The sequence below is a fragment of the Leucopleurus acutus genome (assembly GCF_964270905.1).
Source record: "Leucopleurus acutus genome assembly, chromosome: 16".
Classification (NCBI taxonomy): Eukaryota; Metazoa; Chordata; class Mammalia; order Artiodactyla; family Delphinidae; genus Leucopleurus; species Leucopleurus acutus.
In genome coordinates this window covers 3,471,507-3,499,344 of record NC_139158.1, presented here as the reverse complement: position 1 = coordinate 3,499,344, position 27,838 = coordinate 3,471,507, and the positions used below count along the sequence as shown (strand labels likewise).

Sequence of the window (27,838 nt, the reverse complement as noted above, 5' to 3'; positions counted from 1 at the left end):
GGCTTCATCCTGGGTGCTCGCTGGGACTCAGGAGGCGTGAGAGCGCCGTATGGGCTTGTGCGGCCCCTCCCGTGTCCCCGGGGTCCCACGGAGTCAGGCGGGGGTGGCCGGGCAGCTGCCTCCTGGCCGGGGGGTCACGCCGCCCTCGCCCCTGCAGAGGACGTCCTGGAGTCCTATGAAAACCCCCCACCCATCGTTTTGCCGAGCGAGGGCTTCCAGGTGGATCTGGAGGCCGACTGCCTGGACGACAGCCTCCACCAGCACCTCCTCTACATCCGCCACTTCCTGTGGAGCCCGCGGAGCAAGCCCAGCCCCGGCGGCAGGCCCGCGCGGCCGGAGTGTCTCCAGGTACCGGGGTGGATGCAGGAGCGGGGCCCCCGAGGCCGCGGAGGCCTGGGGGGCCCCTCTGTCCTCCCAGCACATCGGGCTGCCTGGTGCTGAGTTCTTTCCCCCTCCCCAGGGCCCGCAACACACCAGCCCCGAGGGCCACCCTGAGGACCAGAGCCGCCCCCTGGCTTCCAGGGACCCCGGCAGGGGAGCCCGTGAGGCCGGCTTGGAGCGCACGCCTCCTTCCGCGGGGGACCCCCAGGCACAGGGCCCTCTGGGAAGGCCGCCAGGCCGCGTGAGCCGTGGGGGGGCCCAGGCCGGGGACCCACACGGGGGCCCCTCGTGCCTGCTCACGCCTCCCGGCACCCCACTCAGCCTGGAACCCGCTGTCCCCGACTGGCCAGAAGCCAGCAGTGCCTGTGGGGAAGTGCTTCTGGAAGGGAGGAGGAACGGGCCGAGCGGCCTGGGGTGCGCAGCCCCACAAGGTGAGCCCCGAGCCAGGCCCGCACCCCAGTCCTGGCCCTGCTGGCTCCTGGGCAACTGCCTTGGGGTCCTTCCCCTGCGGGGCCCTGGTGTCGCGTCTGGCCCGGGCTGTCAGAGTTGCCCACGAACGCCTGTTGCCCTGGACACAGGACAGGCTCCTGAGGCAGCTGGGGAGGGCACCGCGTGGCTCAGGCCCGGGCAGCTGGGGACTCGGGGCGTCACTCTGCCTGGGGGAGAGGAAGGATGGCCCCGTGACGTGTGTTGAGCCCCAGAGCCGATGCGAGGCCAGCGGGATCGGTGGGGGGGCGGGGCGGGGGAGCTGGAGCCCTGGGCGTGTGGACACTGGGCTGGCCGGGCTGGAGGGCAACGAAGGGCAAGCATCCCCCAGCCCCGCCCGGCCCCTGGTGAGTCCTCAGTGCTCGCGCCAAGCTTAGAGGGTGCCCTGAGGGCAGGGGTCACTGGAACCGAGCTGGGCCTGAGGCAGGACACCTCTCAGCGACCTGGGCGGTGCCCCGGCAGGGCGCCACGACTGACCTCGTGGGGAGAGAGAGGGCGCAGGACCCTCAGCGTGGGGAGCAGCAAGGCCCAGCTGAAAAGAGCCCCAGCTCCGGAGGGACAGACGTGGGGTCACCACTGAGAAGTGCGGTGGGAGAGGGCAGGGGGAGGGAAAGCAGAGCCCCCTTCTCAACCTTACGGAAGCACCCGGCCTCTGAGAGGGGCCGGCGTCCCGGGGCAGCACAGGGTGGCCTGACCCCCGTCACCCTGATGGTGGTCCAGGTCTGGCTTTTCCCTTCTGGCCAGGCGGGCATCTTTCTGGACCTCTGTGAGCACGTGTCTCTTTGGAGCAGCTAAGCCAGGATGTCCCTGGGTCCGGACTCCTGGGCAGGCGCAGGCCCCTGGGGCAGAGTCTGGACAGAGGACTGAGCCGCCGGCCCCTGACCTTACCTAACCCTGCTGCATTTTTCTCGCCCGCCCAGGAGACTGTGCGGCCCCGGCGGCCGAGCCCCCTCCAGCCCCCTCCAGCCACAGCTCCAGCACGGACGACTTCTGCTACATGTTCGTGGTGGAGCTAGAGCGAGGCCCCTCCGGGCTGGGCATGGGCCTGGTCGACGGGATGGTGAGTGAGCTGCCCCGCCACTTCCTGCAGGCCCCCAGGCTCCTCTTCTTTCCCAGAGACGGGCCCACAGCTGGGGTGGTCACAGGCAGGCGGCGGGCAGAGGCCCATGGCCCTGGGGACCAGGGGCTGGTGGGGGCGTCTCAGCAGCTGCTTCTGCCGCCTGCACCCTCAGGCCTCATGGCGTCTGTCCTGGGCCTGCGGGGACTCTGATGGTGTCCAGCGCTGTCCTTGAAGACACACTGATGACCATACAGGGAGCCCCACCGGGGGAGGGGCGGAGGTGGCCCTGCCTGGAGACCCCTGTGTGCGAGGGGCCCACGGAGCTCTGAGGCTTCCGCTTCTCCCCCAGCACACACCCCTGGGCGCCCCAGGGCTCTACATCCAGACCCTGCTCCCGGGCAGCCCCGCAGCGTCCGACGGGCGGCTGTCGCTGGGAGACCGCATCCTGGAGGTGAACGGCAGCAGCCTGGTGGGCGTCAGCTACCTGAGGTACCGCGCCTCGCCCCCCCCCAGCCTGTGGGAGGCCACGCCCACCTGAGGTACCGCGCCTCGCCCCGCCCCCCGCCTGTGGGAGGCCACGCCCACCCTTGGGACGTCGGAGCTGAGTAAATGGCGGCACAGCCGTGGGGCCCGGCTCCCAAGGGCCACCCCCCGCCCTTCCCCCCCGCACTGGCCCTCCGATGACACACCGGTCCCCGCAGGGGCTCAGGCACCTTGGGGTGGGGCGGGCTCTGGACCAGGCCGCGAGAGCGCAGGCTCCGTGATCCCGATGCTCTGTCACAGCACGGGGGGCTCAGGGTTGCTGACTGTAACTGTCCATTTGGGGTGACAGCTGGGGGGTGGGGGGGTGGGTCGCCCCCCAGCGCCTCCAGGAGGCTCTGCCCGCCGGACCGGCACTGAGTCCTCACCCGGAGGGCTCTTCTGCACCGTCCCCACCCCTTCTCTGCTTTCAGAGCCGTGGATCTGATCCGACACGGGGGAAAGAAGGTGCGGTTTCTGGTTGCCAAGTCAGACGTGGAAACGGCCAAGAAGATCCGCTTCCGCACGCCCCCTCCCTAGGCGCCGTGCAGGGGCGGCCCGAGCACCTACGCCTGCGGCTCCCAGGTTACGGCCCCTTCTGCCAGGCTGTTCGGTGTGGCTGCGTCACCCACAGGACGCTAGCCGCAGTCCCTAGTGTACATTTTGTTTTATTGATATGACACATAACACTAAGTTGTGATGCTTGTCACAGAGCCTTCGTGTTTGAAGATTTGAGTGTTAAAGTATAGATTCAATAAACTATCTTTCGTATTGTAGAGGGTGGCGGGGCGTGGAGTCTGGGTGGGCACCGTGCTGGCCCCCTAGAAGGGTTGCTGGAGGTGGGGCGGTGCCCTCCGAGGAACTGCTCCCTCCCTGCCAGCGCGGGAGAGACCCCGGGGGGACACAGGGCTCGCTGGGGTGCCGGGATGGCTCTAACTGCTCCTCGCCTGCCCTCCACCCTGCCCGCAAACAAGGAGCAGCGGGGGAGATGCAGACAGCCCCCGGCCGCCGAGGGAAAGGGCCAGAGCCGCCCCCATCAGAGGGGGCTGCACCCTCGGTGATTCCACACTCAGCACGGTCCCAAAGAAGGGGTCTGGAACCCCCTAGAAGGTTATAAAGTGAGAGTCTTGACCCACTGTGGGTATCCAGGCTTCCCCCCTCAGACTCGCACCCCTCCTGATGTCCTCTCTGGTCGCTAAAGCCATGGCTGGGCCCTAATACCAGGCTGGCCGGTCCCAGGCTCTCAGTCTGCGGCCCGGCTGGTGTCCACCTGGTGGCCGTTGCTTCACCCTGGTGGGGGGGCCCGCCTCCTGCACCGGCCGCTGACCACGTGCAGGGCCGTGTTGGTGTCACAGTGGCAGCGGGCGCGGGCACCTCCCGGCTGGGTGTCTTCGGCAGGTTCGGCAGCGTGCACCTCCCTGGGCTCTGGGCTGGGGTCCTCCTCTTCGACAGGAACAGAGACTCTGGGGACGAGAGGGTCCCGGCCAGGCAGCTGCAGACATACCCCTTACGTGGAAAGGGGTCTCGTGGAGGGACCAGCGGCCGGAAGGTGTGTCCCAGGCACTGGGCCTCGGGCAGCTGTGGGCGCAGAAGAGAGTGCAGGTGGGGGCCCGGGCCTGCGGGTGCTCAGTACCAGGTGTCCGGATTCCACCTGACCTGAAGCAGTTCCCAAAACGCTGGATGAAATGTACTTTAAAAAGTCAGTTAAAATGGGCAGTTGAACCCCCCAAAATTCTGAAAGCCCTAAACGGAAACAAGGGCACAAGTTCAGGGAGGCTGGCGGCTGACCCAAGGCCTGCCGAGCACCACCCCACCCCGCCCCCCGTGGAGCTGCATGGGGTAGGGGGGGAACCCCTTGCATACTGCGGAGTTCGGGCAGGGAAGGGCTGGGGCCCCTGGGAGGGCTGGGGCCCCAGGGAAGGGGGAAGACCTCCGAGCTGCGCTTCTCGCTGGCAGGGAGCGGGTGCTGAGAGCCCTCCGAGCCCTCTGCAGGGAAGGACACACTTCATTCCCGGGATGTTCTTTGAAGTCAGCACTGTGATTATCCCCATTTGCAGACGAGGAAAGTGGAGCACGATGGGACTGTCATTTTCTACATCAGTGGGCCAGCGCTGTAAGTGCTGTGAGGACAACCCGACAGAACCCGACCTCTGGAAGCAGCCACCCTGGTCCGCCCTCGGCGCGGCTGCAGTGGGCGCCCGGCCCAGGTGAGTGCGCCCTGCTCGCGCGCCATCCTCCGGGCCGCAGCCCAGCCCGTGTCCTCACGGCCTCCGAGGCCCCCGGCGGCTCTGCCGCTGCGGCTGACACGCCTGGGACAGCCCAGCCCCGCCGGATTTGCACTCGCGTCGTTGGCCTGGACTCCCAGCCACCACAGAAGTCTACCCTGCAAAGACAATGGTAAGGGAACGTTTCTAGAGCGGCCTTGGCTCCGTGTGAAGCAGGGAAAAAAGTCCCCTCAAAATTCGTATTCTGAAACTGGTTCGTAGGCACGTTTGAGACCCAAACTTGCAACATCTGAACGAACGACGTGAAAAAAACTGAAAGCCGAGCATTAATTGGCATCTTGGCAAATTGAAAAAAAGCATTTTCTCTAGGTGTCACATCCTCAACCCTGGCCTCCCTGGACCCAAGTCCGGAGGGCCAGGCAGGGCCGGGTGGGCCGGGCCGGGCCGGGCAGCCCGGGCGGGCAAAGGGTGTCGCCGGGGCTCGCAGGGCTGGGTTGGTCCCATCCTGGGAGGGTCAGGTGTCCTTTGGCACGCCCCGCACCAGTGCCCCACGGCTCTGCTCCGCGCACCACCTGTTGCTTCTCGGAAAGCATCCTGGGGCCGGGACGCCAGCCAGAGGCGTCCGCCCCTGCGGCAGCCGCCCGGCCCCCATCAGCTTCCTCGGCGGCGGATGTTTCTTAGGGCGTCTGGGGGGCAAAACCGGCCGGGGGCGGAGGCAGGAGCTGGCCGGAGCCTGGGGGCGTGGCCAGGAGCGTGGCCGGAGTTGGGGCGTGGCGGAGCCCGCGAGGGGCAGGGCCGGAGCCTGGGGGCGTGGCCAGGAGTAGGCCGGGATGTTGGGCGCGGCGGAGCGGGTGGGCTGGGACTTTCGAAGCAGCAGCACCACCTGGTGGCCGAGCCCCGCCAGGCGCCCGGGGAGCTGGGGCGCAGCCTTGGGGTTTGGTTTACAAGCGGGGCGGGGCCTGACTTGAACGGAACAGTGGTAGAAAGCGATTGAGAGGAGGGGGTGTCTCCCCCACTTGGTGTAAGAGCAAAGCGCACCCGGACTTGCTCCCAGTAAGGCTTCTGGCGGCAGGTATGGTGGTTACTGGGAACACTTTGCTGGGTGCCCTGCCCTTCCCCCTGTCGTAGGAGGCTGCAGGTCTGCAAAGGTGACAGCACCTCCAGCCCACCCAGCAGGAGCCCCAGAGCCCCAGCCTTACCGTCTTCAACTTAGGAGCAGGAGAAGGTCTAAAAAAATGTCACTGACCAAACCCATTTCCCCAGTGGCAGCTGCCGCCTCGGGGAGGTCGACACGGCTTCCTTTCTGACTGACTGACCGCATGTGTGTGTGTGTGTGTTAGTGATCTGTGGTTTCTGTACCATGTGGGACATGGGCTGAATGGGGCTCGGCCCTGACACATGGGGATTAGGTGAGAAGGCAGAGCACCAGGTGAAGGCCCCTCCCAGCCCCACGGCCAGCTCTCCCAGCCCAGCAGCACTGCGTCCCCTGGACTCTGCAGCAGCTGCGTGGCTGCCCGTGGGGCTCCCTGCTTCCTGGGTGGAGGGAAAAAGGACAGACCCCGTCTTGTTCACGCAGCCATTTTGTAAAGATTTATTTTCGCCGTATCTCTTCTTGCCCCCAAACAAGGGCCGGCAGGACGCAGGCCAGGCAGCTCCCACCCAGCCCCGAGGGGAGCAGAGCCGCGGATCAGCGCCGTGCCGCCACACAGCTCAGTGTGGCCACGGGGGAAGGGGCTTGAGAGAAGACACACACAGGCCAAAGGCTGAGACCGACAGCCTCCCTGACCGCTGAAGCCATGGCCGGTAATACCAGGCTCTCAACCTGCAGCCCTGCCCGGCATCCACCTGGTCCCTTCACCCTGGCAGGAGGCCTGCCTCCCTCTCCACCAGCCGGCTGACCGTACGCAGGACCAGGGGCAGGGCCGTGTTGGTGTCACGGTGATAGCGGGGCTCGGACACCTCCACACTGGGCGTGAACACAAACTGGGCCACGCTGGGCATCTTCAGCAGGTTCAGCAGCTCGGTGGCCCGCGTGTGGATGGCTCCCACGCCCTCCTCACCGGGCGTGGAGCCCGTGGCTGGGCTCTGGGCCAAGGTCCTCATCTTTGACAGGAGCAGGGAGACCCTGGGGACGAGGGACAGGAGCAGGGAGACCCTGGGGACGAGGGAGTCCCGGCCCATCAGCTGCAGGTGCACCCCTCACGCGGGCAGGGGTGTCGTGGAGGGACCAGCTGCCAGGAGCACCCAGCTAGCGTGGTCTTGGCTGGGACAGATGAGGCGGCAGTGCTGACACAGCCCACGCCACCTGCGTCCAACCAGAAGGGCTTTGGGGGACAGGACAACCTCCAACGCCGTTCCCTTTCCCAACGGGAAGCCTGTAGCTTTCCCTCCGCCCACCGGGAACTGGTACCTGGGAATCAGGTCTTGGCTCCGAGAGGCCAGCTTGGTCAGTGTGGTCATGAGCACAGTGATGACCTGCGGAGGACACTTGGGGAGGGTGGTGGAGGGCCGCGACTGGGTGACCTCAAAGAGCAGGGCCTCCAGGGCTTCGAAGAAGTTGTTGATCTGCTCCACGGTGCAGCGCCGGTCCCAGGACACCGACAGGTACTCGCCGATGGCCCACACCTGGGTGGGGGACAGCACTTCAGCCCTGTGACAGGCCCGCACGTCAGGTGCAGGCTGGGGCGGGGCAGCGGCTGCCTCACCACGGATGTGAGCACGTGCCCGCCGCTGCGGGGGCCGCCCACGAACTCCAGCAGCTCCTTCGCCTGCTCGACCACCAGTGGAGGATGCAGCTTGCACAGGGCCGGGAACTGGGAGCTCATCACCCTGCGCGAGAGGACCCGTGGGCTGTGCTTGCCCCGCAGACCCCAGCCCCGCGGCCCGTCCCGAGGAGAGCTGGGCGGTGGCGGGAAGCCCCCGAGCACCAGGGGGAGGTAAAGGTAGTCCCGGCCCCGCCAGGAACCTCTTGCCCCACCAGGGAAGAGGCTGGGCTGGAGCGGGGATGAGCCCGCATAAACTGGGCCTTCAGCAAGGGGGACACACGTTCTGGAAGGCTCCGTGGAAGAGGGGCTTGGGTGGGCAGGGAAGGGCGCGTACGGTGGCCGAGAAAGTGCCGAGGCTGGGCTGGGGTCGGTGGCAGCTGGGGAACCGCTGCCGTGAGGGGCAGAGAGCGCGGGGTCAGTGAACCCGTCCAGGGCTGGGCCATGGAGCCGCAGGAGGGGCGAAGCCCGCCAGGAGGGACCCACCTGTGCACACCGGCTTCGTACCCTGGGACCTGGTAAAGCGAGTCGCTTCGTTCCAGGAGCAGCAGTGCCAGCTGGCTGGCCAGGGCCCCGTCAGCAAACTGGGAGAGAGAGAGAGAGAGAGAGAGAGAGAGAGACTGCGTCCCACCCCCAGGGAACACCTCTGCGCCGGACCTGGCTGGCTGCTGCCCTGGGGGCTTCTCTCGGCCCCAGTTCTGGGAGGGACAGGAGCCAGGCTGGGGCTGGTGTGAGCTGCCCTGTCTGCTGTGATGGACTGGCCCCTTGGCCACTGAGGAAGCTGGGGCCCTGTGGGTCCTAGCTCCAGCAGGCCCTCTGCTGCAGGGACAGAGGCCCCAGGAAGCGGGCTCACCTGTGTCACCGCCGAGAAGAACGCCCGGAGCAGGGTGGGCACGGCCTCAGCGCACTGGACCACCCGGGCGCAGCCGGCCAGGGGCTGCAGCAGCCGGTAGAGCGGCGTCAACCTGGGGACACATGGCCCAGCCCTGAGCACACGCCTGTTCCCTGTCCGCCTGGGAACCCGGCTCTGGGAGCGCCTGCTCTGCCCTCATCAGAGGCCACCCTGTGCATCTCCTAATGCACGGCCTGCTCCCTCTGCGGCCGCCCTGCTCCCGTGGCACATGGGAGGGCTGGAATGCGGCTGGGGGCAGGAGGCCGTGGTCCAGTCCTGGCCCTCCCACCCCTAGGATGTGCTAAGCCTCCCTTTCCCCACCTGTGGCAAAGAGTGAGCACAGTGCCTACCCCACAGGGCGACAAGGACGGGATCAGGAAACTGAACGAGCAGACCACAAGCCAGGTGCCCAGGAAGCGCTTGGCCACGTGGCCGGCGCCTGTTGGGTGGGGGGTCACCAGAGCTGTCTCTCCAGGTCAGAAGGCACCAGGGAGCTCTCGTGTCCCACGTGGGGCCTGGGACGCCCGGCAGCGAGCCCTACCTCTCCACGGTCCCGCTGGCGTGGGCACGCAGCAGGTGCTGGAAAAGACCCTGGACCTGCGAGTCCCGGAGGGCCTCCAGGCAGCCGGGGGCCCTGATGGAGACGTCCCAGGGCGGCCTCTCAGATGCAGCCTGCAGCGACCTGCGAGCAGAGAGACTCCTGAGGCCGGGCTCGCATGTGGGCTCTGGCCCAGGCCAGAAGAAGCTGGACTCGGCCCCTGCCCTCGTGGTACCCACTGGCCAGGAAGAGACTAGAGTGGACGTCACCGTAACATCACTGTGCCCTGACCCAGCCAGGAGCTGCAGGATGACCCAAAAAGGCCTGGGGGCCGGGCCCCTGGGTGGCTGCGTGGCTGAGTGAAAGACAGGCTGGGCTCCGGGGCTGCCGTCAGGGCGGCGAAGAGGTGCAGAGACACTCTGCGTGGGAGACAGCAGGAGCGGCCGGGGGCAAGGAGGGACAGGGACAGGGCAGACACGGTCAGAACAGTGAGCAGCGGGGCCGGGCAGGGGCTCACCTGAGCTGCAGGTCCAAGGCTGCGGTCAGACAGGGCAGGTCCAGCAGCAGGTGGAGCATCTCCACGGCCGTCCCTGCGTCAACCAGCGATGGGAGCAGCGCCACGAAGTCAGAGGTGAGCGGCGGGCTGTTCCAGGCCAGGAACTGTGGGGACAAGCAGCGCAGCTCTAGTGGGAGCCCGGAGGGCATGGCCAGCCCTGCCACCTCCTGTTTCACTGTGACCCAGGAGTTGGAAAATATGCCCTTCAACTTTCTTCCCCCTCATTCTTTTTGCTTCTGCACTCACTTTTGTACCAACCATCTAAATCACTTTCCATTTATCATCGTTTATTTTCCTGATTAAAGAACTCAGTCTCTGATTTTGGAAAGGCCACGCAGTGACACGCCAATCACAAAAGACACATCAGGACTTCCCTGGTGGCACAGTGGTTGAGAATCCACCTGCCAGTGCAGGGGACACGGGTTCAAGCCCTGGTCTGGGAAGATGCCACATGCCGCAGAGGACCTAAGCCCGTGTGCCACAACTACTGAGCCTACACGCCTAGAGCTGTGCTCCACAATGAGACACCACCACAATGAGAAGCTCGTGCACCGCAACGAAGAATGGCCCCTGCTCGCCACAACCAGAGAAAGCCTGTGCGCAGCAACGAAGACCCAATGCAGCCAAATACAGAAAAAAAACCCAAAAAAAACCCATCGAAGACAAAGGTGCCAAACAGCTGAACACACCCGGCAACGCTCCCCAGTGAAGAGATGCTAACCTGCACCAACTCTGCGAGCCCAGCCACCAAGCCAGGCCCGACCTCGCCTTCCTGAGGGCACGGGCGCCCCCAGCCCATGCCAGGACACTGCCCCAGGGGCCCTGCACACCCCAGGCCCCCGAGCCCCTGCTCTGGTTCATGGATGACCAAGCATGCCTTGAAGAGGTTGGGGAAGCTTGTCCTGAGAATGCCAAGGTTTCTGCCGAACAGAGGCAGGCTGTCCCTGCAGAACTGGACGAACTCGAAGGCCAGCATCGGGCTGTGGAAATGTTCAGCGGGGATCCTGGTGAAGAGGTGCTGGTAGACGGCTTCCGCATCCACCGCGGCGGCCTCCCCTGAAAGGCAGTGGGCTCCGTCAGGGCAGAAGGCCTCGGGTGGTGCCGGGGGCCCCCCGAACCTCGGGCCAAGCCTCCAGGGCCACACGTGTCTGCGGGACACCAAAGGCAGACATGTCCGCCCTTCGCAAGCACGGGAAGAGCCAGCTGAGCCGGATCCGGGTCTTCCCAGGTGTCTCTGGCCACAGACCCACCCTCTGGTTACGCTACGGGGATCGTTCCTTGGAAGGGGCTGGTTTCACGGCACCTTCCAGGAAACTCTCGTGGCAAAGAGAGTTCAAGATCAACACAGACTTGGTAACGTTTTAACTTGCTACTTAAATCCATCTAAAAGTTCCCACCGTCGAAGTGCTAAGGGCTCATCAGATCAGTGCTGCTCTACAGACGAAGGAAGGGGGCAGCGTGCAGGGGAAAGCCGCCCTCCCCGCGAGCGGGTCTGCTCCCACGGGAGGGCGGAGGCTCACCGTGGTGCAGGAAGAACTGGGCGACGGGCAGCAGCGCCCGCACCCAGGCTGGGTCCCCGCGCAGGCGCGTGTGCAGGGGCTTCAGGCAGGAGAGGGTGCGGTACAGGAAGGAGGGGTCCTGCTGGCAGAGCACGTCCAGCACCAGCACAGCCTCCACCAGACACTGCGGGGACCCGAGGAGGCCGCTCAGACAGAGCTGGGAGGGAGCGCCCGCCAGCCCGCCCGCCCGCCCGCCCGCCGGGCACTCACTGCTTTCTGCAGGTCTGAGTCTGCCTTCTTCAGGGCTCCTGGGGGAGGGAAGAAAGCCACCTGGTCTCTGTGTCCCCATCAGAACAGCCGAACAAGAAGGTGCCCCGTGTTCTGGAAGCTGGAGGAGAGGCCGGGGAGCCCACAGCTGGGAGCGACCGCAGCGCAGACGCGAGGTGGGGACCGAGCGCCACGGGCCGCGGACAGGAACGGTGGCCCCGGGACTCACGCCGGTTACTCTGCTCCAGCAGGCGCTGGCAGTACTCGAAGGCCTTCTCCCGCAGCCATTGCTGGGGCGGCAGCAGGTGTCCGGCGGTGGAGGCGGCCGAGAGCACGGACAGGGTGGAGCCTTCCAGCTCCGACTTGTCGTCTGGGAGAGAGAACGAGGGCTCAGGACAGAGAAGGACTCCGCAGGGTGCGAGGGGGGCTGCCGTCGCCGCCTGCCAAGGCCTGCGCCCTGTCCCGCCTGCTGCCACCCCAACGGGACGCGGTGGTGTAGATGAGCCCAGACCGTCTATAACTGCTAGTGGGCTCGCAGAGGAGGAAGAGTTTGGAGAAGCTGTTGCAACAGTCCTGTCGACATCTGGCTTCTCAGCACATCTGGGAAAGGCCTGCTGGAGACCACGAGGCTCAGCCAATGTCGCCCAGGGGCCCAGCACGTCCTGCCTGCGTCCTACCTGCATCCGGGGCGCTGGAGCCCCCAGGGCCGCTGTCCAGCAGCCAGGCCCGCAGCATGGAGAAGGCGTGCACGTTCAGCCACTGGTCCTCCGTGAAGCGCTGGCCCGTGGACAGCACCGTGAAGAAGTCCGTGGCCACTGCCCCGTCCACCTCGGTGACAGGGCCCAGCTGCAGGAGGCAAGGAAGGTCAGCCGGCGCCGCAGGGCCCGGGAAGGGCCAAGAACAGGCGGCATGGGGCGCGAGCCACCGCCCTGGCCGCCCACGCTCCTCCGGGACCGCGGTCACCCCGCCGCCGCCCAGGGTGCATGAGCGCAGGCACTTGAGCTGAAAACGCAGCCCTCGGTCAAATACGGTCCCTGCCCGCGTGTTCCGGGCCTCAACCCACAGAGCGCGCCACAGGCTCGGGGGCTGTGACCCAAGGCGCCCCCGCATGCCCGAGTGGAGCGAGGAGAGCGCGCTCGTTCTGGAACCAGGAAGGAGGAGCGGGTGGCGGCCTGCAGGCCAGGCCGGCTGAGGCAGCCTGGGGACACGGAGCTCCGAGTGCCCCAGCCTCACCTGCCGGGCTCTAGGCGTGGAGAAGAAGCCCCCGGAGGAGTGGGCGACCGCCTGCTGGACGCTGGCGTAGCGGAGCCAGTCCCCCAGCCGCTTGCTGAGCGCCCTGGTTTGCTCTGTGCAGGGCGGGGGTGACACCGTAGGAACTGAGTTAAGTCCCGCAGGCTCGCGCTGCCTGGGCTGCCGCAGGTCTTCCTAGGAACCGGCAGCAGCCCCGGCGGCCCCTCGCCCCCGGTGGCGGGGTGTGTGCAGACCTTCATGGAGGGCGTCCGGGGCCAGGCTGGTGACCTTGGACACGACAGGGAGGAGGTGCCTCAGGCTGGGCCCCTCGGGCTGCCGGCTCTCCAGGACCTTGAGGACGCGCTGGGCCAAGCTCCTGACCTGCTGTTGGTCACCCTGCAAACCCCACAGCGGAACGTGTTTCTGCGCGTCACGAATGCCACCTGGTTCGGGCGTCCGGAACGTCACGAGGGCAGCCCCAGCCCTGCAGCCTGAATCAGCCTCACAGCCCTGGCTCATCCCCTGACCCGGAATGGGGGCGGAGCGGGGAGGGCTGCTGGGTGACAAGGGCCCAGCCGAGCCTGCCCGCCCCACGGGGAGCATGCGGCCTGCTGGTTCACCGAGGCCCCAGGGCCACCAAGGGCAGGGCGGCGGCAGTCACGTTACCTGGGCCAAGAGCACAGAGGCCACGAGGCCCAGCTGCCGCGTGTTCTGGATGTGGTCGCAGGAGAGGCTCAGGCTGTCGCAGGGCGACATCTCTCTCAGGACAGCGGCGCAGAGCAGCTGGAGCTGCTCGGGGCAGGTAGGCGAGCAGAGGGCGGTCTGCAGCAGTGCCAGGCAAGGCCTCTCCAGCCTGGGGGGAGGGGGCGTGTCACCCCACGGGGCTGGGCCAGGCAGTGCCCCCCACCCCGCGATGCCCCAGGGACGCGTGCGCTCACCTCCTGTTGTATTTCGTGGCCGAGACGATGAGGAAGAGCCTCCGTAGGGCGTCCGGGGCGTCGGGACCCCAGTCCTCCTCTCGCAGTAGCGCACAGACCCGGGCACAGAGCCTCGCCAGCTCCTCGTCCCGGAGCTCCCTAAACAAAGACGACGGCGTCGGCAACCCGGCGACGAGGGACCCGGAAACGCCACCCTGAGCTGTGACAGCACGGCTCTCGGGCTGGGGACCGGCCCTGCTGAGCAGAGAACAAGCCAGGTGTCGTGGAGGAAAGTGGTTCCAGCACCACCGGGCCTCTTGTGACGAACCCGCTGGCTGGGTACCCGGCCTGGGTCCTTGCCCCCCCCCCACCAGGCGGGGGACCCTCACTCCAGCAGTTACTACGGCAAACCACGCGTTCGGATTGTTATTCCAGGACCAGAAGCACAAACCGGTTGGTTTACGAGTCAAGAGTAAGGCGGGTTTAGTCTGAAACCAGTTGCTTTTCAAAAGATCCCTTCAGTGAGCCTTTAACTTCTGGGAACAAGAATTAAAAATGAAAGGTCAAATGTTATGACACATTAATACTTAATTGAAAAATTTATCTACTGAGCATTTATAACAGGTTAGATGCTGAAGCAGCCTCACAACGAAGCCTGGTTCTAGCCTTACTCCAGCCCCAGAGGCAAGAAAAAGCAACGTGGCCACAAGCCACCGCGCTGGGAGCTGCTGGGGGGCTCTTGGCAGGGCCCTTACACAGCTGGGCCCCCGCCGCGGGTCCCCGAAGACCACCAAGTCCACTCTGCTCGAGCTCCGGGTCTGCGATTCTGACCTGAGAGAGACGGCGCATCCCCAGGCTGTGGGGCTGAGGAGAATGTCCGAGCACCCCGTGGGCTGGGGGTCCCGGGCGGCGGCTTGGGTTTCCCGTTCTCACCTGAAGGCTGGCAGACAAATCCCAATGGCTTCCCCACCACGCCTCACCTCGCCTCCCGCCCCCGTTTCCATTTTTTCACTTAATCTGGCCAGAGTGGGGTTCAGCCACCTACAAACACAAGCAAAGGCGCGTGTGGACGAGGAGGGAGGAGACTGAGTTGAGAGGCCGGGTCCAGGTCTGCTGCTCGCCGCGGCGACGGCCGAGGGACAAGCTGCCACGCGTCCCGCAGTCAGTCATAACTGAGGCTCCGTCCCAGAACGGTGGTGCCCCTCGCCCGTACCCCAGATTAGTCCCTTCCAATGTATTCTCCAAGTCACCGGATTCTTTCTAAAAGGCAGTCTGCCTACACCGGTCAGTAGCTCTCCACTGCTGTCAGACCGAACCCCCAGGTGCTAGCACAGCTCACAAGGCCGGCTCGTCCTGTTTCTCCTGCTTCCGCCCCTGGCACGGACCCTCTGCCTGAAACGCTCCCGACTGCTTCCCTCGCTGGCTGACGCACTCTGAGCTTCTGTTTAGTTGTCTTGTCCTTCAGGAAACCTCCCCTGGCCTTGCTGCTCCCCCCCCCCCCCCGAACCCAAGTCCCACTCTCTTCACTTGTTCTGCAGTTCACAAGTCATGCTTCTGATAACTTTCCCCAGCCTTGCTTTCCATCTCTGAAAAATACAGAGAGAAACTAAAATTTACTCCGAATCCTAACTCCCAAACTTTAGTAATCTGTTTTAAAGTCCCACCAAGAATCACCGGCTTAATTAAAGAAAAATAGTGAAAACTAGTAAGACTCAACTGATAGTTATTAACTTTCCTCAAATCCCAACAGAGAGGAATTCCCACCCACCCGAGACAGAAAGACAGAGAAATAAGAATTAAATAGTGAGGGCTATTCCTTCTGCCTTTCAGCCTATACATTTCTGACCTTGAACAGAAGATGAGCTGGATGTTCTGAGTGGGTCTCAGTTCTTACTCGTCCCCTGGCAAGACCTCTAGGCTAATAAGCATGTCGCATGCTGAGTGAGATGCTAGCACTTAAAGATAATCTGTTTTCAGGGAGAGGAGAGCAAGGTGGCAGAGTAGGACACAGAGCTCACGTCCCACCACGAACACATAAAAAATACATCCACACTGAAAGCAAACCGGAGACTGGCAGAGACTCCTGTGCAACCACGGCTGTGAGAAAGATGCGCACGGACTCGGGAAGGAAGGGAAGAAAAGCGACCACGTCCGGGCTCGTGCCCCTGGGAGGGGACACAGAGGAGGAGGGGATTGCATGGGCTTGGAGCTCCTCCTTAGGGAGTGAGTGGTTCAGACCACATATTGGGGCACCCCAGCCTTGAGGATCCACACCGAGAGAATGAGTCACGATGGCTGGTTTGAACACCAGTGGGACTAACGGCAGGGCTGTAAGAAGCCTAGACTCCACTCGTGAGGCGTGGGCGCCGGCTTGCTTCCTCCTGGAATAAGGCGGAGGAAGCAGATGAAGCCTGCCCGGGGCTCTGGCTGCGGGATCGCCCCAGCCCCGCCCCAGCCCCCGCCCCAGCCCCCGCCCCAGCCCCCGCCCCAGCACACGGCCCCGCCCCCGCCCCCCGCCGGAGCTGAGCACCTGCTCGGGCCCCTCTTGCTCCAGCACTGCTTCCCCTTTGGGGGCAAAGATGCCGCTGCTGGGAGCGGGGAGAGCGCACACTTGGAACAGAACCAGCTTGGACCCGACCCTCAGGACAGCTGCTCCAGCAAACTGGGACCCGCCCTGACAGGGCAGTCACGGCCACTGAACAGACGAGAAGCTCCAGCTCACACCTGGCTCTGGCTCCAGCCCCTTTACATCTCCAGCCACACCCCCTACCAAGGCGACAGCTGCCAGCACAGCCTGGGGGAAGACATGACTCTTCCTCACTTCAGCTCCAGCTCTCCCAGCAAAGTCAACGGGCACATGCAGACCGTACAGGGACGCTCCCACACAAGGACATGCCTTAAAAACTGGGATAGGTTAACTGCTTCACCTAATTTCACAGAGACAGAAAAAGCCAAGCAAAATGAGAAAACAGGGGAATTTGTTTCAAATGAAAGAACAAGAAAAAAAAAAATGAAAAAAAAAAACAACCAATGGAACAGAGGTAAATAATTTACCAGATAAAGAGTTGAAAGCATTAGTAATAAGAACGCTACTTGAACTAGGAAAAAGAACAGATAAACATGGGACATTCCTGGTGGCCCAGCGGTTAAGAATCCGCCTGCCCGTGCAGGGGACACAAGTTCGAGCCCTGGTCCAAAACAGAGCAACTAAGCCCGTTCACCACAACTACTAAGCCTGCACTCTAGAGCCTGCGTGCCACAACTACTGAAGCCCATGCGCCTGGAGCCCATGCTGCACAACAAGAGAAGCCGCCGCAAAGAGAATCCTGTGCACCGCAACGGAGAGTAGCTCCCCTCGCTGCAACTAGAATGCCTGCGCACAGCAACGAAGACCCAATGCAGCCAAAAATAAAGAACTAAGGACACGGGTTCGAGCCCTGGTCCAGGAATATTCCACATGCCACAGAGCAACTAAGCCCATGCGCCACAACTACTGAGCCTGTGTTATAGAGCCCGAGCCACAACTACTGAGCCCACGTGCCACAACTACTGAGCCCGCGTGCCACAACCACTGAAGCCCGCGTGCCTAGAGCCGGTGCTCCGCAACAAGAGAAGCCACCGCAATGAGAAGCCCGCGCACCACAACGAAGAGTAGACCCCGCTCGCTGCAACTAGAGAAAGCCCACGTGCAGCAACAAAGACCCAACACAGCCAAAAATAAATAAATAAAAAATTAATTAATTTTAAAAAAAAGAAAAACACATTAAAAAAAATGAGGACAGTTTAAGACATCTCTGGAACATTGTTAAGTGTACTAACATTCACATATAAGGGTCCCAGCAGGAGAAGAAGAGAGTCAAAAATGTATCTGATGAAATTATGACTGAAAACTTCCTGTGCCTAAAGAAGGAAACAGATATCCAGGTACAGGAAGCAAAGAGAGCCCCAAACAAGATGAACCCAAAGAGACCCACACCAAGACATACCGTAATTAAAAGATGGCAAAAGTTAAAAAGAGAATTCTAAAGGCAGCAAGAGAAAAACAATCACATACAAGGGAACCCCCATAAGGCTATCAGTGGATTTTTCTGCAGAAACTTTTCAGACGAGAAACGAGTGTCATAAGATATATTTAAAGTGCTGAAAGGAAAAACCTACAATCTAGGATACCCTACCCAGCAATGTTATCATTCAGAATTGAAGGAGAGATAAAGAACTTCTCAGACAAGCAAAAACTGAAGGAGTTCATCAATACTACACTGACCCTAAGAGTTAAAGGATCTCCTCTATGTGGAAAAGGCTAGAACAAGAATTTACAGAAAAGGAAAAGTCCCACCAGTAAAAGCAAATATATAGTAAACGCTGTGGGTCAACTAATTAAATAAGCTAGTACAAAGGTCACCATATATGAACCCCATGGTAACCACAAATCAAAATCGATATCGTGAAAATGACTATACTACCCAAAGCAATCTACAGGTTCAACGCAATCCCTATCAAGTCACCAATGGGATTTTTCACAGAACTAGAACAAGAAATTTTACAATTTGTATGGAAACACAAAAGACCCCAAACAGCCAAAGCAATCTTGAGAAAGAAAAGCGGAGCTGGAGGAATCACACTCGCTGACTTCAAACTATACTACAAAGCTACAGTAATCAAGACAGTATGGTACTGGCACAAAAACAGAAATACAGATCAGTGGAACAGGATAGAAAGCCCAGAGATAAACCCACGCACATATGGTCACCTTATCTTTGACAAGGGAGGCAAGAATATACAATGGAGAAAAGACAGCCTCTTCAGTAAGTGGTGCTGGGAAAACTGGACAGCTATATGTAAAAGAATGAAATTAGAACACTCCCTAACACCATACACAAAAATAAACTCAAAATGGATTAAAGACCTAAACGTAAGGCCAGACACTATAAAACTCTCAGAGGAAAACATAGGCAGAACACCCTATGACATAAATCACAGCAAGATCCTTTTGACCCACCTCCTAGAGAAATGGAAATAAAAATAAACAAATGGGACCTAATGAAACTTAAAAGCTTTTCCACAGCAAAGGAAACCATAAACAAAACAAAAAGACAACCCTCAGAATGGGAGAAAATATTTGCAAATGAAGGACAAAGGATTAATCTCCAAAATATACAAGCAGCTCATGCAGCTCAATATAAAAAAAACAAACAACCCAATCCAAAAATGGGCAGAAGACCTAAATAGACATTTTTCCAAAGAAGACATACAGATGGCCAACAAAGACATAAAAGGATGCTCAACATCACTAATCATTAGAGAAATGCAAATCAAAACCACAATGAGGTATCACCACACACTGGTCAGAATGGCCATGATCAAAAATCTAGAAACAATAAGTGCTAGAGAGGGTGTGGAGAAAAGGGAACCCTCCTGCACTGTTGGTGGGAATGTAAATTGATACAGACACTATGGAGAACAGTATGGAGATTCCTTAAATAAACTAAATCAGGGCTTCCCTGGTGGCGGCGCAGTGGTTGAGAGTCCGCCTGCTGATGCAGGGGACATGGGTTCGTGCCCCGGTCCGGGAAGATCCCACATGCTGCAGAGCAGCTAGGCCCATGAGCCATGGCCACTGAGTCTGCGCGTCTGGAGCCTGTGATCTGCAACGGGAGAGGCCATAACAGTGAGAGGCCAGCGTATTGCAAAAAAAAACAACAACAAAAAAAACCCAAAACTAAATCAGAACTACCATATGACCCAGCAATCCCACTACTGGGCATATGCCCTGAGAAAACCATAATTCAAAAGGAGTCATGTACCACAATGTTCACTGCAGCACTATTTACAATAGCCAGGACATGGAAGCAACCTAGGTGTCCATCGACAGATGAGTGGATAAAGAAATGTGGCACATACATACAATGGAATATTATTCAGCCACAAAAAGAAATGAAATTGAGTTATTTGTAGTGAGGTGGATGGACCTAGAGTCTGTCATACACAGAGAAGTCAGAAAGAGAAAAACAAATACTGTATGCTAACGCATATATATGGAATCTAAAAAAGCAGTACTGATGAACCTAGTGGCAGGGCAGGAATAAAAACACAGATGTAGGGAATGGACTTGATGACATGGTGGGGAAGGGGAAACTGGGATGAAGTGAGAGAGTAACACTGACATATAAACACTACCAAATGTAAAATGAATGGCTAGTGGGAAGCTGCTGAATAGCACAGGGAGATCAACTCGATGCTTTGTGACCACCTAGAGGGGTGGGATAGGGAGGGTGGGAGGGAGGCTCAAGAGGGAAGGGATATGGAGATATATGTATACATATGGCTGATTCACTTTGTTGTACACAGACATAACACTGTGAAGCAATTATACTCCAATAAACATGTGAAAAAAAACAAAAAACAAAAAAACTCTCAAGGTAAGAAAGACAAAGAAGAACGGAGAACTATAAAAAAACGACTAGAAAACAAGCAACACCATGGCAATAAGTACATACCCATCAATAGTAACCTTAAATATCAATGGACTAAACACTCCAATCAAAAGACATAAGGTGACTGACTAGATAATGAAACAAGACCTATCTATATGCTGCTTGAAAGAGACTCACTTCAGAACTAAAGACACACACAGACTGAAAGCAAGGGGATGGAAAAAGACATTTCATGTAAATAGAAACAACAAAGCTGGGGCAGCAATACTCATATTAGACAAAGTAGACTTTAAAACAAAGTCTGTAACAAAAGCCAAAGAAGGGCATTATGTAATGATAAAGATAGTAGGGGACTTTAACACCCCACTTACATCAATGGACAGATCACCCAGACATAAAGTCAGTAAGGAAACAGTAGTCTTAAATGACACATTAGACCAGTTGGACTTAATTCAACTGGGCATCAATATCTACAGGACATTTCATCCAAAAACAACAGAATACACATTCTTTTTAAGTGCACATGGAATGTTCTCCAGGATAGATTACATGCTAGACCACAAAACAAGTCTCAACAAATTTAAGAGGATAGAAATTATATCCAGCATTTTTTCTGACCACAACTGTATAAAACGAGAAGTCAATTACAGGAAGAAAAATGGGGTAAACACTAACATGTAGACACTCAACAACATGGTACTAAAAAAACCAATGGGTACATAAAAGAAATCAAAAAGGAAATAAAAAATACCTCAAGACAAATGAAAATAAAAACACATTCCCAAATCTATGGGATGCAGCAAAAGAAATTCTAAGAGGGAAGTTTATAGCAATACAGGCGTACCTCAAGAAACAAGAAAAATCTCAAACATCCTAACTACCTACCATCTAAAGGAATTAGAAAAAGAAGAAACAAACCCCGAAGTCAGCAGAAGGAAGGAAATAATAAAGATCAGAGAAGAAACAAAATACAGATCAAAAAAAAAAAAAACCCAATAAAAAAGACCAATAAAACTAAGAGCTTTTTTTTTTTTTTTTTTTTTTTTTTTTTTTTTTTTTTTTTTGCAGTATGCGGGCCTCTCACTGTTGTGGCCTCTCCCGTTGCGGAGCACAGGATCTGGACGCGCAGGCTCAGCGGCCATGGCTCACAGGCCCAGCCACTCCGCGGCATGTGGGATCTTCCCGGACCGGGGCACGAACCCGTGTCCCCTGCATCGGCAAGCGGACTCTCAACCACTGCGCCATAAGGGAAGCCCTAAGAGCTGTTTTTTAAAAATATAAAATTGGTAAGCCTTTAGTCAGGCTGATCAATTAAAAAAAAAAAGAGAGGATCCAAATAAAATAAGAAAGAGGAGAAATGAAAAATGATATCGCAGAGATACAAACAACCATAAGAAAATACTACCAACAGTTATATGCCAACGAATTTGACAATCCAGAAGAAACTGCTACATTTCTAGAAACATACAAGTTCAAGACTGAATCAAGAAGAAACAGACAATCTGAACAGACCTATCACTAGTAGTGAAATTGAATTAGTAATTTAAAAAACTCCCTGGGCTTCCCTGGTGGCGCAGTGGTTAAGAATCCGCCTGCCAATGCAGGGGACATGGGTTCAAGCCCTGGTCCAGGAAGATACCACATGCCGCGGAGCAACTAAGCCTGTGTGCCACAACTGCTGAGCCTGCACTCTGGAGCCTGAGAGTCACAACAACTGAAGCCCGCGTGCCTAGAGCCTGTGCCCTGCAGCAAGAGAAGCCACCACAATGAGAAGCCCACACACCACAACGAAGAGTAGCCCCTGCTCACCGCAGTTGAAAGAGCCCGTGCACAGCAATGAAGACCCAACTCAACCACAAATAAATAGAATAAATAAATTTATTAAAAAAACCGAAAAAACAAAACTCCCAGTGAACAAAAGTCCAGGACCGGACAGCTTCATGAGGGAATTCTGCCAGACATATAAAGAAGAGATAATACCCATCCTTCTCAAACTGTTCCAAATAACTGAAGAGGATGGAACACTCCCAAATTCATTCTGTGAGGCCACAATTACCTTGATACCAAAACAAGACAAAGACACTACAAAAAAAGAAAATTACAGGCCAATATATTTGATGAATATAGACGCAAAAATTCTCAACAGAACATTAGCAAACCAAATTCAACAATAAAAAAAGATCATAGGGAATTCCCTGGATGTCCAGTGGTTAGCACTCTGCACGTTCACTGCTGAGGGCGAGGGCTCAATCCCTGGTCAGGGAACTAAGATCCTGCAAGCTGTTCAGCACAGCCACAACAACAAAAAAATCATACACCACGATCAAGTGGGATTTATTCCAGGGTCACAAGCATGGTTCAATATCTGCGAATCAATCAGTGTAATACACCACACTAACAAAAGAAAGGATAAAATTCACATGATCATCTCAATATATGCAGAAAAAGCATTTGACAAAGTTCAACACCCATTCATGATAAAAACTCTCATCAAACATCTCTCAGAGGGAACATCTCTCAGAGGGACCATCTCTCAACATAATAAAGGCCATTTATGACAAACCCACAGCTAACATCATACTCAACAGTGAAAAGCTAAAAGCTTTTCCTCTAATATCAGGAACAAGACAAGGATGCTCACTCTCATCACGTCTATTTAACACACTATTGGAAGTCCTAGCCACAGCAATCAGACTAGAAAAATAAATAAAAGGCATAAAACTTGGAAGGGAAGTAAAATTGTCACTGTTTGCAGATGACATAATACCATATATAGAAAAGCCTAAATTTTCCACCAGAAAACTATTAGAATAAATAAATTCAGTAAAGTTGCAGGATACAAGATTAATATTCAGGGCTTCCCTGGTGGCACAGTGGTTGAGAGTCTGCCTGCCAATGCAGGGGACACGGGTTCGAGCCCTGGTCTGGGAAGATCCCACGTGCCACGGAGCAACTGGGCCCGTGAGCCACAAATACTGAGCTCTGTGTGTCTGGAGCCTGTGCTCCGCAGCAAGAGAGGCCGCGACAGTGAGAGGCCCGCACACCGCGATGAAGAGTGGCCCCCGCTTGCCACAACTAGAGAAAGCCCTCACACAGAAACGAAGACCCAACACAGCCAAAAATAAATAAATGAATAAATAAATTTAAAAAAAAAAGATTAGTATTCTGAAACCTGTTGTTTTTCTATACGTTAGTAAAGAACTATTAGAAAGAAAAAGCAAGAAAACAATCCTGTTAAAATCATGTCAAAAAGAATAAAATACCTAGGAATAAACTTAATGAAAGAGGTGAAAGACCTATACTCTAAAAGCTATAAAACACTGACAGAGGAAACTGAAGATAATACAAAGAAATGGAAAGATATCCTATGTCCATGAATTGGAAGAATTAATATTGTTAAAATCTCCATACTACCCAAAGCAATCTACAGATTTAATGCAACCCCATCAAAATACCCACGACATTTTTCACAGAACTAGAACAAATAATCCTAAAATTTATATGGAACTACAAAAGACCATGAATAGCCAAAGCAATCTTGAGAAAAAAGGACACAGCTGGAGAGAGGTATCATGCTCCCTGATTTCAGACTATACTACAAAACTACAGTAATCAAAACAGTATGGTACTGGCACAAAAACACACACATAGATCAATGGGACAGAAAAAAGAGGGCCCAGAAATAAACCCACACACTTACAGTCAATCTACGACAAAGGAGGCAAGAATATACACACACACACACACACACACACACACACACACACAAACAATGAGGAAAAGACAGTCTCTTCCATGAGTGGTGCTGGTAAAACTGGACAGCTACATGTAAAAGAAAGAAATTGGAACATACTCTAACATCATATACAAAAGTAAACTCAAAATGGATTAAAGACCTAGATGTAAGATCGGAAGCCATAAAACTCCTAGAAGAAAACACAGGCAGAACACTCTTTGACATAAATCATGGCAATATTTTTTTTGGATCTATCTCCTAAGGCAAAGGAAGCAAAAGCAAATATAAACAAATAGGACCTAATTAAACTTAAAAGCTTTTGCACAGCAAAGGAACCCTACCGAATGGGAGAAAATTTTTTCAAGTGATATGACTGATAAGGGATTAATATCCAAAATATATAAACAGCTCATACAACTCAATACAGATAAAAACTCAATTAAAAAATGGGCACAAGACGTGAATAGACATTTTTCCAGAGAAGACATACAGATGGCCAATAGGCACATTAAGAGATGCTCAACACAGCTAACTGTCAGAGAAATACAAATCAAAACCACAGTGAGATAACACCTCCCACCTGTCAGAATGGCCATCATCAAAAAGACCACAATAACAAATGTTGGTGAGAATGTGGAGAAAAGACAACCCTAGTTCACTGCTGGTGTGAATGTAAATTGGTGCAGTCGCTATGGAAAACTGTGGAAGTTCCTCAAAAAACTAAAAACTGAACTACCTACCATCCAGCAACTCCATTCCTGGGTATATATCCTAAGAAAACAAAAACACTAATTTGAAAAGGTACATACACCCCAATGTTCATAGCATTATTTACAACAGCCAAGATATGGAAGCAACCTAAGTGTCCATCAACAGATGAATGGATAAAGAAGATGTGATTATATATAGATATATATACACAATGAAATATTTCTCAGCCATAAAAAAGTGAAATTCTACCATTCGCAACAGCATGGATGAACCTGGATGATACTATGCATAGTGAGATAAGTCAGTGAAAGACAAATACTGTATGTTATCATTTACAATGCAGAATCTAAAAAATGCAACTAATGAACACAACGAAACAGACTTATAGATATAGAGCACATACTAGTGGTTATCAGTGGAGAGTGGGAATTGGGGAGGGGCAAGATAGGTGTAGGGGGTTAAAAGGTACAAACTATGTATTAAACAAGCTATAGATATATTGTATAGCACAGGGAATATAGCCAATATTTTAGAATAATTTTAAATAGAGTATAATCTATAAAAATATTGAATCACTATGTTGTACACCTGAAACTAATATTGTAAATCAACTATACTTCAATTTTTGAAAAAAGATATCTATTTTTCTTTAATACAGCTCTCCTAAATTCAAGTAAACTTGAATACTGGAACTTGAATATTGGAATATCTGTCCAGGATTGAAAGAAATACAGACTTTTTTGGACTTGGTGGGGAGACGGTGCTACAAATCCTCAAAACACTTGCTTAACACACTTTCAGGGGTTATTCTGACCATATCAAACGTCTACCCTGTTTACAGCCTTTTGAAACTAATATGCATTCAAGATCTTGCTTCCCTAACATCAGAGGAGCCTCAACCAGCCTAATCCTTCCCAGCAACTGGTCCAGCTCCGAATCCAGTTTTTTTTTTTTTTTTTTTTTAAACCATGGTTCTGGCCGCATTTTCTTCTCTTAAAGTAGCATCAAGTCATGGGGTTTTAGTCCGAGCTTACATCTGCTTTCTCCCATGAGTGGCTAGTTGGTGAGGAAGGGGCTACCGACTTAGTGAGAGTCCAGAGCCAGCTCGGGGTCCTAAGACGCTGGGTAATTTCTCAATACATTCAATGCAACCACAAGAGAGCGGATCTTTCTATATAACAAAATTCTCCATGGCTCCCCAAAGCCCTCGCAAGGTATCGAACTCATGGGCTTTGCACAGGGCTCGCCATGACTCAATCCAGCAGCTCTCCAGCGTCTTTCTAGCTTTCTTGACCCTGAAGCAACTGACAGCTCTGGACCCCACTTCCTGCCAGACGTGGGGGTCCGCAGCCGACAAGCCTTTGGCCAATCCATCAGCGGGGGCCCACCCCACTTCATTTCCACTCATCCTTCAGAGCGCTCTCAGGAGCCACCTCCTCCGGGGACCAGTTCGACCCTCCCCGGACCTCCTCACGCCGTGCCTGGCCCGCGTGGCCTCCCTGACCTGAGTCTCTAAAGTGGGTTCAAAGGGGGCTCTTTCGAGTCGCCGCGCGCAGGCCCGGCTCTGAGACCCACCACCAAGTGCCCGAAGGGAAAAGCTCGGACGCACCTGGCCTGGCGGAGCAGACTCTCCGCCCCCGTCGTGAACATCCTGCCGCTGCCGCCGCCGCCGCCGCAGCCCGGAGAGCAGCCCTGGCGCTCCGCACCCTGGCGACTCCGGGAGAAAAGCCCGCAGCAACGCCGGCTTCCGGGTCGCGTCCCGTGCAGCGTCCCGTCGTGCATCACGTGAGCAGGGGCGCACAGGCCGTCGACCAATGGGCTTTGACGGAGCGTCTCAGCCGGGGGCGGGGCCGTCAGCGCGAGGGCTGCCGGTCGGGGCTGGGTTTGGGTCGCGTTCCGGCACTTTGGACCGCGGGATTCCGGGACCTCGAGACCCCGGAACCACGGCACCCGGCACCCCGGTGCAGCTCCGGGCGCTGGGTGCCCGGGAGCTGTTAGGAGCGGCCTGTCACCGCTGGGCCTCAGCTCATCGCCCCAGTTCTAGGTTCTGTTCCATGAACACAGTCCGCTCCGCCGCCTGCAGGTCCCGTGTTCAGTGCGGCCTGAATATACTACACAGACTGCGGTCGTGGGCTGGGTCCGTGTCCTGCAGTTTGCAAGGAACAGCTGCAGCTGTCAGAAGTTCTTTTTTAAAGCTCCCATTTCATTTTGCACCCAACGTAGGCAGTACCTGCTGCTTTAAAAAAATCGTATTCAATCCCCACCATAATCACAGACTATCAGTATCTCGTTTTACAGATAAGGCAACATGCTCAGAGAGGGAAGGTCAATTTCTAGTAATTCTGAGAGGTGTGTTGGCCACAGTATTTCCACCCTGCAGACTGCGCGGGGACACAGGGCAGTCCTCTGGGCAGTGACAATCCAGCGTGGTAAATGCTGTTACAGCCTAAAACAGGAGGAATACTTCGGGAAGGACAGGTGCCTAAGATGAGCCCAGAGGGTGTCAGACCAAGGGGTGGGAGGGGATGGCCTAGGCGGAGCTCCTGAAGGGAGCACGAAGGCCTGCTTCCTGTGGCTTACATGCACCTCAGGGGAAACCTGCTGCTGGGCAGCAGAGTAGAGAATGGACTGGGGGGGCCGTGGGGGGGGTGGGTGGGTGGAGAGACGGGGCTGGTCCCGAAGAGGGAGGGAGGCTCCCTGAGCTAGGTAAGGGCCACGTGGATGGAGACGTAGGCTGATTCAGTAACCGTTCAGGGGGAATTTGTAGCACCTGGTAACATGGACTTGGGCGAGAGGAAGAACGGAAAAACCAAAGGCAATAGCAGGTTTCTGCTTATGGGGTGGCGCCATTCACTCGACCTCGGGGCAGGAGGATGAGGAGGTTTGTTGAGTCATTCATTCAAGGAACACGCAACGACTGAGTCCCTGTGCTGTGCTCGTAGTGTTTTAGGTTCTGGGACTGGGACCGCGAGAGGCCAAGTCCCTGCCCTCGTGGAATTTACAGCCAACAAAAACGACCATTATCAAATATACAATCACACACGTGAGCCTAGTGGTGAAATGCTCTGAAGGGGCCATAAAGCCGAGTAAGAGAAGAGGGTTGAGGGAAAGTTGGATGTTCTTTGGATAGGGAGGGTCAGGGAGGCCTTGGAGGGGTGAGCAGTGGGGAAGACCCAGAATGGAGGGGAGGGGCGGGGGCGGGGTGGTGAGATGCTCTTACAGCGCCCAAGTGGAGACGTTGCGGGTGACTGGAGCTGAGGGTGAAGAGCCGGGAGCCAGTGGCGGCGGGTGAGGCGGTGAGAACGCATCTGCCCCGAGAGCGCATGGAGCGAGGCGGGCGCCCCCCCACCCCCACCCCCCGAGAGCCCCAGGGTGAAGAGGAAGGGAACTGGCAAAGGAAGCCTGGTTACAGGCCGTCTTTCTGGGAAGCCTGCTGAGCACCGCACCTTGGCCGTCTCACCTAACATGGCCGTCTCGCCCTGAGGAGAGCGTAATTGTTATCATTTTGAAGGATGAGCTGGCTGAAGCTAAAAGACTGGCTAAGGGCCCTCATACGTGTAGGCGGAGGAGGGACTGGAACCAGCACCCGGACTCCAGGTCAACGCCTGTAGCCGCTCTGCCCGCT

At 56.4% G+C, this 27,838-nt stretch overlaps 2 protein-coding genes across 3 annotated transcripts in view; one reads left to right on the top strand and one right to left on the bottom strand.

Annotated features, from left to right (window-relative positions):
- Positions 1-3,081, top strand: part of RADIL (Rap associating with DIL domain) — a 56,419-nt gene extending 53,338 nt beyond the window's left edge. The window contains exons 10-14 of one of the 2 annotated variants that reach the window (XM_082858020.1): positions 158-348; positions 461-812; positions 1,788-1,927; positions 2,277-2,416; positions 2,881-3,081. In XM_082858020.1, coding sequence (XP_082714146.1) covers positions 158-348; positions 461-812; positions 1,788-1,927; positions 2,277-2,416; positions 2,881-2,986 — 929 coding nt within the window. In that variant the 3' untranslated portion in view covers positions 2,987-3,081. Of the gene's footprint in view, positions 1-157; positions 357-460; positions 813-1,787; positions 1,928-2,276; positions 2,417-2,880 lie in introns of both variants that reach the window. The other variant, XM_082858021.1, reaches the window with a different exon arrangement.
- Positions 3,082-6,458: 3,377 nt separating this feature from the next.
- AP5Z1 (adaptor related protein complex 5 subunit zeta 1) lies at positions 6,459-25,879 on the bottom strand. The gene is made up of 17 exons (XM_082856449.1): positions 25,823-25,879; positions 13,354-13,491; positions 13,082-13,268; positions 12,670-12,811; positions 12,419-12,531; positions 11,863-12,031; positions 11,415-11,555; positions 11,189-11,226; positions 10,940-11,102; positions 10,297-10,475; positions 9,381-9,523; positions 8,867-9,007; positions 8,287-8,398; positions 7,920-8,017; positions 7,377-7,500; positions 7,082-7,296; positions 6,459-6,796 (listed from the first exon to the last, which is right to left on the bottom strand). Exons 1-17 carry the CDS (start codon positions 25,861-25,863, stop codon positions 6,526-6,528), a joined length of 2,415 nt encoding a protein of 804 aa, XP_082712575.1. The 5' UTR covers positions 25,864-25,879; the 3' UTR covers positions 6,459-6,525.
- Positions 25,880-27,838: the final 1,959 nt, after the last annotated feature.

Coding starts and splice junctions, on each gene's coding strand:
- AP5Z1 (XM_082856449.1), bottom strand. CDS start 25,863: ATGTTCACGACGGGGGCGGAGAGTCTGCTCCGCCAGGCCAG. Junction 8,399..8,866: donor GCCAGCGGGACCGTGGAGAG/GTAGGGCTCGCT, acceptor ATGTGTCCCCAG/GTTGACGCCGCTCTACCGGC. Junction 6,797..7,081: donor AGCCAAGACCTGATTCCCAG/GTACCAGTTCCC, acceptor CCTCGTCCCCAG/GGTCTCCCTGCTCCTGTCAA.